General features: G+C 40.6%; 1 protein-coding gene across 1 annotated transcript in view; it reads right to left on the bottom strand.

Annotated features, from left to right (window-relative positions):
- The window catches only part of adamts16 (ADAM metallopeptidase with thrombospondin type 1 motif, 16), a 49,885-nt gene extending 36,132 nt beyond the window's left edge, over positions 1 to 13,753 (bottom strand). The window contains exons 1-5 of the mRNA XM_086037971.1: positions 13,535 to 13,753; positions 13,283 to 13,367; positions 9,524 to 9,879; positions 4,020 to 4,416; positions 843 to 1,045 (exon numbers count right to left, since the gene is read on the bottom strand). Of these exons, the coding sequence (XP_085894097.1) occupies positions 843 to 1,045; positions 4,020 to 4,416; positions 9,524 to 9,879; positions 13,283 to 13,367; positions 13,535 to 13,594 (1,101 nt within the window). The 5' untranslated portion in view covers positions 13,595 to 13,753. The remainder of the gene's footprint in view (positions 1 to 842; positions 1,046 to 4,019; positions 4,417 to 9,523; positions 9,880 to 13,282; positions 13,368 to 13,534) is intronic.
- Positions 13,754 to 14,715: the final 962 nt, after the last annotated feature.

The raw sequence follows: 14,715 nt of genomic DNA, 5'->3' as shown, positions 1-14,715 counted from the left end.
GACTAGCTACGGCCCTGGTCTGAGCCAGCTATGATGTCACCAGCAGCCTGACAAAGCCAACATTTGATCAGCAACTCATGTGAAGTCACCATCAGCACTTCAGCTCAGTGGCTCCTCCTGATCCCACACTCAAAGTCCAAATGGATTATTTTTCTGAAGCAGACAATAAAGTAAACCCCTCGACAACTTTATGAACCGAAATTAACTGTGAGTGAACATTGCGCACAACAATGCCTGTATGTCTGTAACTGCCGTGTTGTCAAACAGACAGCAACTATTTTTGCACGTTCTTACACTGTTTGAGCAATTTGACCAATATCCATCCATCCCTTATCCATACCGCTTATCCTAAAGGTAATTTGACCAATAATGTTTCCTTTTTAAATGTTTGAAACAATCAATGTTACTTAATAGGTTAGTTGGCTGGAGCTGCAGAAACATGCTAGGGCTGTTGCAGCGCCATTGACATTAAAAAAAAAAAAAAAAAAAAAAAAAATTGTATTGTTCAATACAGTGTGGAACGAAATGTGACTGTGTATACACCTAATACTCACATACATCTATAAATGCATACTAATATATATATATATATATATATATATATATATATATATATATATATATATATATATATATATATATATATATATATATATATATATATATATATATATATATTCTTCGGATACTCCGGTTTCCTCCCACATTCCAAAAAAACGGTATACAATTTTGTTATTACAATTCTAGTTCTGTTAAGGTGTAAAAGCAATGTGGATATGTAGTTAGCAAATTTACTGTTGAATCGGTGTGTGACACAACTGTATAACAAAGTCTCTTCTCACCATATTTAGCACAGTGAGAACATATGTAGTAATGTTCTCGTGGCCATGGTTGTCCATCATCCTTCTGTCTACTACCACAAGTGTCTCAACATTGAGCTTTCGATAATTTTGGTTCTTTACGATAATCGCCCTCTTGTTCCTGGGAACAAACTTGTACTCATCTGGAAGCAGGGAGAGATGCTCTGTTGGAGGTTTTGGCATGTCTGGGGGAAAAAAAACAATTAGTGAGACAATAAAATAAAATCATCAATCACAATACAATCAAATTAAAGCAATTGAAACTTCAACTTTAACAAAAAACAGCTGAAAAAGAAGTAAGATATACAACTCTTACCACACATTCCTCTCATTTGCTCCAAAGTTCAGTGCACCGGCAGCTTCCGATGCCATATCGGACATTATGCCTTTACACTGACCATGATGCTCAATTTAAATGTATAATATCAGAATGTATTCATTTAACTATATTGAATGTTTAATAACAGTTGCAGTTTGTAGTGCACTACATCATGCTGCGAGGTGTTTGTAATATTTTGATAGTCCTATTCAATGATTATAAGCTGCAGTGCAGTTGATATAGCTTGTGTGTGTGTGCGTGCGTATGTGGGTGTATGTGTGTGTTCAATTCAATCATTTTGTTGACTATGGCAGCTGCTGTTCTGCTACCATTAGACACTGTATATATTAAACCTGCAACAATTAAGGTAGGGTCGCTGATGGTGTAGTGGTACACACGCCTGAGTTGTGTGCTGGCAGCGTGGGATCGGTTCCCGCTCAGTGACGGTGTCTGTGTGTGCCCTGCGACTAGCTGGCAACCAGTTCGGAGTGTAGTCTGCCTTTCGCCCATTGTTCTGGGATAGGCTCTAGCACCCCCCTGCGACCCTGTACAGGATAAGCGGTGTGGAAGATGACACTATGTAGGGTGGTGTTCGTTATTTGATTAGATCGTGATAATGGCCAATCTACCGGCGCAATAAAGGAAAGAGGTTTAAACATTTAGGGCCCTGTTTTCATGCCCAGTGCAAGTCTAGCAATAAGTGCAGTCTAACTGTACACATTTGTGGCCTTTTCTTTCTTTAGGTATTTTCCTACACAGACGCAGGTAGAGGGGGGCATTAGCACCGTTGTGCGCCAGTTGAAGCAGCACCCCTCATTCTCTTAAATTCAGCGCAGAGATAGCCACGTGCTCTACATAGCATAGTAGATGCAGGAGATCGGCACACCAAAAGTACATTTTAAAGGAACTGCAAGATGATCTAAATTTGAGGATAACGTAAAGTTGGCCATTGTGGATGGGCCCTTGGAGAATGCCTTCTAACCCCGATAGTGTGATGTGTGACACCCACCACCTATAATTCTGCAGCACGGTCAAGGGGCTGTGATTAAAATATTTCTAAGATGATAACAATAATTTGTTCAATGAATTTATTTGTACAATGACTGAGAGGGATTGTCCTATGCTGTTGTCATATTTATGAATGAAATATGATGACAAGCACCACGCATGTCCACGGAGCTCAGAAACGGTTTGCCTGCGCCTCAATGAAATCCATCAAAATCAGGTCACAGTATCTGCGCCACAACTTGGACCAGCTTTTAGCTAATCAAAAATCGAGTCTACTTTTGGTCACCAAATTGGCAGATGCGCCGGGGCATGTAATAGAATATGCCGGAATGCCTACCGAGGAGTAGTATGGTCTACCAATTCACAAACAAAACTAGACTAGACAGAAATGGAGATGTGCCTGTTTATATGCTGAGCGCAGTGTACTTTCTGCCACCAAATTGTCAGGTGCTCCGAGGGGTTGCCGGGGGCATGCCAGCTCCATCTGCCGGAACACCCGGGGAGGCGCATTCTGCCAAATTCCCAAACATGGTTGACTAGACTTGCCCCAGCACGAAAATTAAGATGTGCCATTCTTTTTTTTTTTTTTGCATCAAGCGCCTGGGCGCCTGTCTATGAATATCGGGCCCTTAATCTGGAACCAACCATCTCATTTCACTTTGTTTCTCATCACATAGAATGAGCACGATTGCATGGACTTTTTCAAGTTATGCAGTAGCTTCAAACAATAGCATTTTTAAAATGAGTCCTTATAACATCTTCCTTGATTCCAGTTATTATCAACTGAAACGTTCTGGCTTGAACATTTGCTTATGTAGACGGTAAGCAGGTGATCCGCCAATGTGGATTTATGACTAAAACACACCACAGGTGTCCACTGATGTCATCCTCAGGGAATGAAAACACACAGAGTGTTTTCACTAGGGACCAACAGCTGGATCTCTGCAGGTTTATGGTGGTGGTACCAGTTCAGACCTTTTGACACAGCTAATGTTAAATGATCTTGAAGTCATTAGTCAAGCCTAAACATTTATCATGGTGTAAAGTGAATATTCAACTACATTTATTGCATAGATTTCCCACAACCTTTCACAGGTCATGTCATCCAAAGTATAAACTGACATACAGTACTTAGTACAAGTGTTGTCATCACACGCAAGCTTGGTGATCATTTTCCCAGGAATTGCCTCAAGCATATACACACACTTTGGAAGAAGAAATGGCACTGACCACTTTATGTTTTCTTAAAGAGGAAGTCAACCAAGAAGGATAAAATGAGTGGATTTTGCACCTTAGCTCATATTCCACGACTGCACAAAATCATTGTTGAGATTATTATCTGTGATTCTACAGTTGCATGCTACAATAGGATTAAATTCTGTTACAGTGGCTGAGATTCGCTACTTGTGAAATATTATGGCAGAACCCAACATGTGTGAATTGTGCATCGCAGGCTTGCACAATTCAGTTGATGACGCCCGCCCATAACCCCCCCCCCTCCTCCCAGTTGTAATGGAAAAACAAAGACGGACCTGCCTGAGGTGCCTGCAGCATTGGTGTGTTGCGTTGTGTTGTGTTGTGGTGCTGTTTGGGGCTAATGGAAAAGAGGCATAACATTATATCTTCATCAGTGCAGAGATGTAGTCAGTAGCACATCTGCCTCACAGTACTGAGTTTCAAGGTTCAAATCGTGCCCTCCTGCGTGGAGTTTGTTCAATGTTTTTACAGCCATTTTTCTTTAAACTTAAAGCTTTTTTGTGTTCCTGGTATCAATAACAGTACATTTTTCATAACTTTGTCACACAATAGAATGAGAAGTTTCCCTTACATACATTTCTTCCGTCTTCCGCAGAAGTGTTGCCTCTGCTTCTCTTTGTACATGTAGTCATCGTCTTCCTGATGGTTGCTTTGGTAATTTCCTCTGCTGTGATCCTCCTGCTGGTCATCATGTCTGTTGCGAGGATGTTCACTTTGCTGCTGTCCCTGATCCTGTTCATCAGTCTTTAATTTGGTTTGCCTTTTAAAGACATAACTTCTTTTTGATTTGTGAGTAACTGAGTCTGGTGATCTCCTCTGAAACACCCGCGATTGATGACCTCTCTCCCTGTCACTCTTGTATAGGATGTGTGGCTGATGATGGGAAGGTGCTGAGAAGTTCTCTCTCTGAGCATAGTGGCGGGGCACCGGCCTCAAGAAGTAGTCTGCATCGTGAGTGCGAATCAAACCTGTCTGGAGACAAGATGCAAAGACCAGTTATCCTAAAAAGGGTTGCTCTCACCAATGAAACAGAGTTCATGTTTATTTCTTTGCAATTAAGCCATTCATTCATCAGACAAAATATCAGGGTTGCTATATCAATGGTCATTAATGGCATCATAATGAGAGCTTTATCAAATACTTGGGTGAAATCAGTCAGTTACATGAGAGTCGGATATGTTAGGGACAGTAAAATTATATTCTAATTCAAACTACAACCATAGTTTCAATCAAAACTGTACATTATAAGTGCATAATATTTGATACATTTGGGACCACGCACTGTGATTAAGGGCTTTAAATAAATTTGAATTGACTGGACTTCCTAACTAGATTTTTGATATGTCATTTTAAATGTGGACAAAATGCATGCCAACCTGCGAATAGTGAAAATCTGCGGATTGACGCCCATTGAAATGCATTAGGAAAATTGTGGAAAAAAAATAAAAAAATGAAGAAAAAATTTTGTTTTTTTTATCCTTTTGGCTTTTCCCCAAAGGGGTCGCCACAGCGAATCAAGTGCACGCTCGATTCGCACCATTGATTTGGCGAGGCATTTTACGCCGGATGCCCTTCCTGACGCAATCCTATTAGCAGGGCACACACACAGACACCATCACCGAGCGGGAATGGATCCCACGCTGCCCGTACACAACTCGGGCACGTGTACGAAGAAAAAATTGTGTAAACCCCCCAAAATCTTCAAAACATGCTGAGAAACCTCCAGTATGCATTTTCTACAAAAATGGGGATATATCCAACCTTCTCCTTCTCCTCTAACCTTTCTATCTGTCTCTGACGGCAATTAGTCAAGATTCAACTTGGCGCACCTCAATTACTGGCTGTGTTTCTTCATGTTCAACATCTGTTTTGCTGCTCAGGGTTAGACCTTATCTCCAAATCTATATAAGGCTGTCAGATAAAAAGAAAAATATGTGAGGATGGGTGGTTCATATACACAATATATTTTGAGAAGCTTCACTACTTTAAATAACTTCTGACTGATGCAGAGTTGAAAGTCAAAATGATGAAGTCTATGATAATGCTTTATCATGTTTGATTTTGGGGTACACTAAGATGACTTGCAAAGAAAAAGAAGTCTCTCGGAACATACAGGCTAATATACTTGGTTGCAAGTGCCTTTTATCACTACAATCTGTGGTTTAAGGGTAGATTTCTTTTGAGTAAAACAGTACAAGCCCTCCATAGAAGCAGCAGGGAGATTGTTAGGTGACCTACAGTATATATGTATAGTTTATATGTACATGTTGTAGGTCAGCAGAAATTTAAGTATGCGTAATATGCATGTTACTATGCGTGGATGCACACGGCAAGTGTTTGTTGGTGTCACCCGCCAGTTATGCCAGCGCATAGCTACTGTATATTTGGACATTGACTCTCATTAAATGAGTATTTACTGACTCTCAGCGTCTGGCTATGGCTGTATAAAAATAATGATCTAATAATACAGACCAGCACAGTTGTGTAGAGTTTCCTGCTGACAGCTTACAATACATGATATTACCATTGACATACTGTACATGTATATGTCATTAGTCCCAGATGGATAGTTGCCCATTCCGTATAAAACTCAATACGGAAGAAGAAAAGGACCATTAACAACCTCTTATTTTCTGCCACAAAAATGAATTAAGATACCTCCAGTTATGCTTTTAGTATGAAATTAAAAAAAATACTCCAAGTAACAAAAAAAAAATAAAGTTGATCAGTTTTAACATTAAATATCTTGTCTTCGTAGTATATTCATTTATAGGTCGAAATGCAAATGCAAATAATTGCATTCTGTTTGTATTTATGTTTTACACAATTTCCCAACTTCATTGGGATTGGGGTTTATAGTTACATCCACTACTATCCCATCCCTATTTCAAGAGATTAGGTCACTCCATTGAGTAACCTAAATAGCAAAGTCATCAGATTACACACTGTATTCCACGAGGTGCAAATAGCAGTCATAAAATGCCCGAAACACCACTTGGGACGACGCAAACAGCTGGCCTCTATGTAGTCAGACACATCCAGACAAGCAGCAACAGGAAGGGGTGGGAGTGCTGCTGAAAACGGAACTAAGAAGGGGAAGCCTTTAGTGCACCTAAGAGGTGCACCTGACCATGTGTGAAGTCCCCTTTGCTCCTGGCATGATGCCCAAAAAGACTTTTGAACTATGATTTGTTAGGAGAAATACTGCAGTTGTTGTTACATACAGAATTGTTACCAAACAATGAGCACAATAATTTAGGTGAAAAATGCAGTGGTCCGCTGCAATAGAAGTGGCACAAATGCCCTCTCCAAGAAATGCTAATCCAACAAAGTTAGTGCTTGTGAATGCAAGAGGCTCAATGAAGCCATAGGATACATGGTGATGTCAGTGCAAACCATACCAGTCATGTGGCGGCTCACAATAGAAAACACATTTGAACATATTGAGGCCGAGGAAGACATTTTCCAACTGACTTACAAGTCATCCTTTAAGAACACTTGATTGATGTTACTTCTTTTGAAAAATCACTGTAGCAACCGGTCCTGCACTTTTCAAAGCTGAATCACAACTATGAAGCATCACTCATTCGAAATATTCTTGGAAATCCCAGAGGTTGGATGAATGCGTACCATTCTGTCATTGCTACCACTACAAGCCCTGAAGCAAGAAACATGCCTTTTACAAGAGGAAAGCACAAGAACCTCCAAGTGATTAGTGGATGACATTTGCTTTTTCTTCTTGGCACAAAATAGTGTTGTGCCATAGGAATCAGATGGAAGTAAAACTTGGCCATTATTTCTGTGAATTTGATGTACGTTTTGAGAAAATTATAAGAGATGCCTTTCCAGAAATATTACTATTTGTGATTAGTTCATCTTAAAAGTTGTATGCCTTTTCCTAACTAACTTCTCATCCTGCAAAAATATTATCAGATGAGGAACAAAATGTATAGCGAAGTGAGTTTGAAAATGATGATCTTAGAATCAAAGCCATCGTGTTGGCCGTCGTGATCTCAAATACTCCACCGTTTACAACTTTCATTGCATAGAGTTATTCATCGGTCATGCATATATTATGCCATATTCCATTATTGTTTCCACAGTCGGAGCAGCATGTTTCTCTCTCTGTTGAAATACAGAATTGTCAAACAATACCCCAGACTGTCATTACGAAATAACACCAAAGACCAAAGTGATTTATAAAAAAGAACCGCAGAAAGACATGAACTTGCAAAGTCTAACGTCAGCAGTTCAGAGTGAAATGAAGGCGACCATGTGTGGAACACTTGATCACATGACATTCAGGAGAAGATTTTAACCTACCACGGTGGTGTATATATATATTTTTTTTAAATCCCAGTCTCCTGCCTCTCCCTGCTCCTCTTCTTTGAAGAATCTTTTTTGGGGAAAAACACCCCCATAAAAAAGATTAATGTAGATTAATGTTTTATCTACCAGACAAATACATAAAACAATAAAATAATTACATTATGGACTCCCCTTCCACATGTCAGTTGCTGCATAGTATCACACCATTGGCAGGGGACCATTTGATTTACTTGGCTCTTTTATTCCAACCATCATTTACTTTTAATGGTGAGAATATTTATGCTTGAACACTTCACTCTAAATTGAGCAAAAACTCAATGTGGATACCCAGGGCACAAGACAATGTATACATTGACTTTACAAAATAAAACCTTTTAAAAAGGGGTTTCCGCACTTCAAAATGTCTCCTGGGGATAACAATGACCAATCCCGCCTGTTTTAGCGTCCCTCTGTTCTCTCAAGTCACCTTTTTTCTTTCTCCATCAGTGAATTTGTACTTTCAGGTTACTTCAACCCATTCATCTCCATTTCGTGTTATGGTAAATACCTTTGGAGCTGGCTGCAGTATAAAAAAAATGGATGGAAGAACTGCTTACATTTCACGACAAACTGCAAAGCATTTTTTATTTTAGGCTTTTAAAATGAGTAAAAAAAAAGATGACATTGTCACTTTCTAGATTATTAAGTACCAAACCCTATGATGAAAACCACTTTTACACAGCGCCTGCCTTTCGATTGGATCTTTTAATATGTTTGGTAATGCTACCACACAAAGAAGCATCCCTAGGGTGCTTCTCTCTGTGGTTTAAGAGACAAATTCTCAGACAAACAATCCAAACTACCAAATAGCAGTAAGGAATCGATTGAAATTCGTTGAAAACAAATGAAAAACAAGAAACAATATGTCCTGTTCTGACTTGCTCACACAGCCTTGAAGCAATCGGAATGACATGTCTTCCGCTTTGTACTTGAACTTGAACTTGGAAAAAAAAACAATGTGGAATTGATCTGCCTAGTCTGAATGTCAGTTCAACGCTGAGCGGATTACATGTGTATAAATGTAGTCCTTTGTTCTCCTGACTGCTAAGAGGACTAGCATAGCAACTTGTGGTCTTATGGTGGAGCTGCTTCACTTAAGCTCAATTATTGTCATTCCCCCCTTTATTTTTATGCAGCAAATAGGACCACCAAGAAGAGAAATGAAATTCTGCCAACTGTCTCCACAGAACAAAACAGGGGTACAGAAGCTAGGATTTGTCATCGTTGCAATAAACCCGCTAATGCGCCATCTGAACACACACGCACAAGCACACACACACTCTGGCATTTTTGCACACATAGGTTTTCAATATCTGTGTTAACTCTTAAGACCCTGCATGTATTTTTTTCCTTCCCAGGCAAAACACAATTTTGTTTCCTTCTAGTAAGTGCGTCCGCCTTAATCCCACATTACAAATGTGGTGAAACTCTAAAAGGATCGTTACACTTCTTTTTCATCTAATTTCACAATGGTTTAACGTTAAATTAACACAATATTTATATTATCAGTGGTCCCAGGAGGAGACAAACTGAACAAATATGATTCTTGGGCTCGATTAAGAATCACGTGTTACATCAGTTTAAATGCTGGCAAATTCTGCTCATTTTCTTTTTGCAAACACACACACTCACACACTGAGCTGATTTTAACGACTCCAACCTTCTCATTCAAACTCTTCTGTAATCTGACTCCAGGCATGTTCAGACTCACCATCCCCATGCATGTGGACAGCGCCACTGACGAGTTGACCTTTAGCCTCAGTGACCCCTGGTAAAAGCAGAGGTGGTCCTGCTGGTAAGCCCTCAGGCTCTTGGTGCCGTTGTTTCCCAGGACCTGGATGGTGAAGCCAGGTGCAATCAGGGTCTCGGAAGCCTCCCGCAGCTCCATGTGGAAGTCCTGCCCCAAGCCGCTCAGCCGGAAGTGAGTTGTTTCATTGCTTCCACTCGTGTTTGAAGTGGACGCATCTGGAGACGGGGATCTTCGTCGTCTGCGCTGATGGTGGGCGATCTCGTGGGAGATGTACACACCTTGGTGGTTGACCTCGTACGGCGATACAATCTCATATTCTGGCCAGGATTAGAGAATTAGACATTCAATTGTAGGGTAAGAAATACAGAAACGTCCAATGTTTTTGTCGACGAAACTCTGCGCTGAGAATACGTGATGGCCAAAAATATGAATTGAACGGCTTGAAAACATAAGCAATTCGAATTTGGTGTTCTAAAATGTAAAACATTAGAAATAGATTAGAAAAAGTAAACCAATTACCATTTTACTTTAAAAACACGTCAGTTCACATTACAATATGCTAACACTGAGCCCAAGTGTGTGCCCGAAACTCACCGCCTAATACCATCTGCCCAATAATGACCCGATGTGCTTGACTAATTCAGATAGTAACGACCTAGTGAACAGAGCCTCCGCTCTGTTTTTGCTCTAGTTGTGTGAGTCAGCATCTTAGTCTGCTAGCTGGTCCAGGTGGTTGTTTGTTTAATGCTTCTCTGTCATATTTTATTTTTTCACCTTATATTGTCAATGACAGTCCTATGTCCACTCTTTGTATCTGCCCCCCCAAACAACACTGCATTAAGTTTATGATTCGTGTTTATCTGTTTAAATAAAAACATCCTTCCATTCCTTCTATTTCTGCTCCATAAATTCTCCTTGTCATGGGTTGTCTAGTTTTGCTGAAAGGTTAAAAAACAACAAAGAGTTACACGAAAAAGGGTTTGAGACAATTTTCAATTCAGCCACTTTAGCAGCGAGTGAATCATGTTTGACTTAGTGTTTTACTTCTTTTTTTTTTTTTGTAACCCTTGCTGAGGTCAAGTAACCACAGGTCATAAAGGCAGATGGTCACAGACATGATCTCTGAGGCAAGCTACATCTCTAATGGCCCACGGTAATTGAACCAAATGTGAAGTTAGCCTTTTGGTCCACAACACAATGACTTTTCCAAATGTACACACTATATATATCCTCTCCACATATTCTTATCTCTATGACCAACAATTAACCAGCCTGTAACTTAATTTTTGTTTTCAATTGCTTCCATGTAAATATCTTGGTTTAGTTGCTTCCATGTAAATATCTATTATCTGAGGACACGTGTTGTCGATCATTCTTGGCTGTTAATGGTGAAAGTGGATGCATGGTCCTAGAAGCTAATGAAATGTTAATGCACTTGATGAACTCTTAGTCTATGAGTCACCAGCAGGCAAACATATTCAATTTCACTGTTGACTTTGGTATACCGGTACTCTTGTACAGGGCAGTGCAACACTCATGCCAAAGGAAAGTGATAGACGGTAGAATGATCAGCTAATATCGCACCAACCTTGAACTTGCGGTCAACAAAAGCCAGTTTCAGTTACCACATATTATGACCTGTTTTAAGAAGCCCAAATATTGAGTAAATATAGCACAGAGACCAAAACATACACAGTGGCAGACAGTGTGTCATTGGTATGAAGTATCGGCGGTTTGAAACTGTGATGCATCTTGATACTGACATGAAGCACATCTCCTCAACATGACTTATGCTTATTAATGGGTGCAGTTATTTCAAACAGCGTGCAGTACCACTGCATATTATTTTTAACATGGGGGGTCATAGTGTGGAGGTCATTTCCAGGCCTTGAAGTGTTTTATTTGTGTGATCTTACCGCAAAACCCCCAAAGGGCCCTCAAATCCTTCAAGTCTGAAGAGTCTACTTTGCAGACATGAAGGCACTTAGCATGAAACATTTTGCCTTTTGCCTATCTTGATGCACCTTCCCCCAACACACACACACACAGTCCACTCCTGTTTGTCCCCCACACCCCTTAACTCAAAAACCATCTGCAGCGACCCATGTCTGACAGTATACAAACAAAGAGTCCACGGGAACTGAGCACACAAGCACACACATATCTTGTCTGATGGAACGTGACGAGATCCTGCAGTGGTTAGTTTGTTGGTTTAGTGGCTCCTGAGTGCCATTAGTAGGCCCACTGATACGAGGTCCCACCAGTGGATACCTTGGCTTAATTTTGACAACACAATGGACATGTGATGTCCTTAGAGGGGAAGTCAACCTCAAAAAAATATTTGCAATAATATGTTCTATGTGGTCTATGTGGTCACGGTGGTCGACTGGTTAGCACGTCCGCCTCACAGTTCAGAGGTCGTGGGTTCGATCCCTGTGAGGAGTTTGCATGTTCTCGCCGTGCCTGCGCGGGTTTTCTCCGGGTACTCCGGTTTCCTCCCACATTCCAAAAACATCCATGGTAGGTTGATTGGACACTCTAAATTGCCCCTAGGTGTTATTGTGAGTGCGGATGTTTGTCTCTGTGGGCCCTGCGATTGGCTGGCAACCAATTCAGGGTGTCCCCCGCCTACTGCCCAAAGACAGCTGGGATAGGCTCCAGCACGCCCCACGACCCTTGTGAGGAGAAGCGGTATCGATAATGGATGGATGGATGTTCTATGTGCCTGCACTAGTATAATCACGGAATTCTGATTAATATTGCGTTTGTGGAATATGAGTTAAGCAGCAAAATGCACTCGTTTTTAGCCATCTCTGGGGGTGACCATTTTGTCTTCTGTCGACTGAAAATGACATCACAACTGCTCACAACGACCCATCACGGATCAGATTCAGAAAACAGGTCAGCCGCGGTAGGTCGTTATGAGCAGTTGTGATGTCATTTTCAGTCGACAGAAGACAAAATGGCCACCCCCGGAGATGGCTAAAAATTAGTGGATTAACACTTATTCCACAAATGCAATATTTATCAGAATGCCCTGTTTCAACTAGTGGGCTTTCATAGAACATATTGAGAAAAATGTTTGCGTTGACTTCATCTTTAAGCAACCTTCTATGTACATTAAACACATTATCAATGACCAGAAGTTCTCTAACCACCTCAATCTGACACTGCTAACATTCAGAGCTCATATCCACATGCAACGAGTTGAATTTTGGGGGGTTTAATTCTCATAGCTAGTGTCTGCTTATCATGCCAACTGGAAGAAAAACAAACTAATAATCTGCATGGCTGTGTGGCCAAAACAGTTGCTGATGCAGCAAACCACATCGATTTGCACTGTGAAAACAAAAAACAGATGAATATTCTTCAATAACCAGTTGCTCTGTAATCACTAAATCTCCTTGGCACAAACGTTTGGCATTGGATCACAATACCATAGCAGTAACAGCTATTCTCGCAAAGGAAGCAAACTATATGATTGGTCAAACTATGCCTTTCTACATCAATCACGCTATTAAGGAAGCTATCTGCTGCAGTTTCTCACAGTGGTGTAAAATAACTGTGCACGACGCCCCACAGCGGTGAAGAGAGGCACTACGTATGAGCGCAGTCAGATTCTGCACGACTGAATATATGTTGAGAACTATACGTAAACATATACCTATAACAGTCTGTTCCAATAAAATATCAGTCAAAACATTATTCATGTGAAAATACCTGTGTGCTGAGGTAAACCAAGTGAACGAAGTAGAGCCGATGAGCCGGTAGAGTCACTTGCAGCACCATCATTTAAAAGAACGCCCTGGAAAGAAGCATTAATACATATATAAAATCTGTGGGACTGAAATTTAAGCATACAGCACATAAATCCCAATACGGCGAACGTCATGTGTGTACGCTGACAACTTTATAAACGCTCATGCTTCTGCACGCATCCTGAACGATTCCGGGATCGCACAAGCGACTTACTTGAGTTAATGCGAGACTGCAAGCCAAATGGAAAAATAACACCATCCAGATCCCACACATCCTCTCGGCGCAGGTCCGTACAAAGCCGCTGTATCGCTACGTGATCGACGGTCCTTTTCCCATGCAATAACTTTAGTAAATGCAGCGGTCGCTTGTATTCGTGTTGTAAGAGACCTGATGAATGGACCATTAGTTACTTTCATATGCAGAGTAGAGTCCCTATCTTGTGCCACTTTGTTCCACCTTTTCATTTCTGTGTCCCTATTCCAACCCCTCTTCTCTCTCTCTCTCTCTCTTCTCTCTCTCTCTCTCTCTCTCTCTCTCTCTCTCTCTCTCTCTCTCTCTCTCTCTCTCTCTCTCTCTCTCCCTCCAGCTGTCCTTGCGGACCCTTCTGACTCCCACTGACGTCACGTGACGGCCTTAAATAGGTCGTCTTTAGAAATTGACAATACCGCATCTGAAGCTAGTGGTGTGTAGGCTATTTGTGAGACACAAACTTTGGTGCATCGGCAGTCACTTCACTTCATTTGTTGAGCACGGTATTGGTTACACTTGCACAATATTTTCATGATAACCTGACAGAATAAGCTAGTTTAATGGGTCCAAGATTGGACTCATGCATGAATCGAGCTATTTGACCATTCCGTTTGATCAAATGACATGAATAAATGCACATAAGCAGCGAGGCATCACTTGGTGTCATTAGCACACAATCACAATAATCAATTCACACACAATTGCGTTCATCAACCCTTTTGTAACTGAAATGTTATTGTTATTGTTTGTCAACACACTCATAATAGAAGCAGGATCAAGTTTAAGTAAAAAGTAAGGTTTTATGCTTAATTTACTAGATAGTGCATTTGTCTTTGCTATTGCTCAGATTCTATCTCATGCACTGATTTATATTTGCCATGCACCTTACAGCCAATCAGAGTGCTTATCACGACAACATTTTGCATACTGCAATTGTGTTACAGCTGTAGCAGTTGTGAAATACACTATATGAATAAAATTGAATTGTATTGTATTGTAATACATTTTCCTATTCCTTTTACCTTTAAAAATGTACAATTTTTGCTTAAATTTCTAATGCAGATAGTGTATTATAACTTATTGTAATGAGCAAATGTCCGAATGATGTGCATTGTTTTCCCAAGTAATGTCCTCTGTTTCAAGTC

This window comes from Filicampus tigris, chromosome 8 (genome assembly GCF_054856515.1).
Source record: "Filicampus tigris isolate MCC_2025a chromosome 8, RoL_Ftig_1.0, whole genome shotgun sequence".
NCBI classification, from domain to species: domain Eukaryota; kingdom Metazoa; phylum Chordata; class Actinopteri; order Syngnathiformes; family Syngnathidae; genus Filicampus; species Filicampus tigris.
This window is presented reverse-complemented; position numbering and strand designations above follow the sequence as displayed.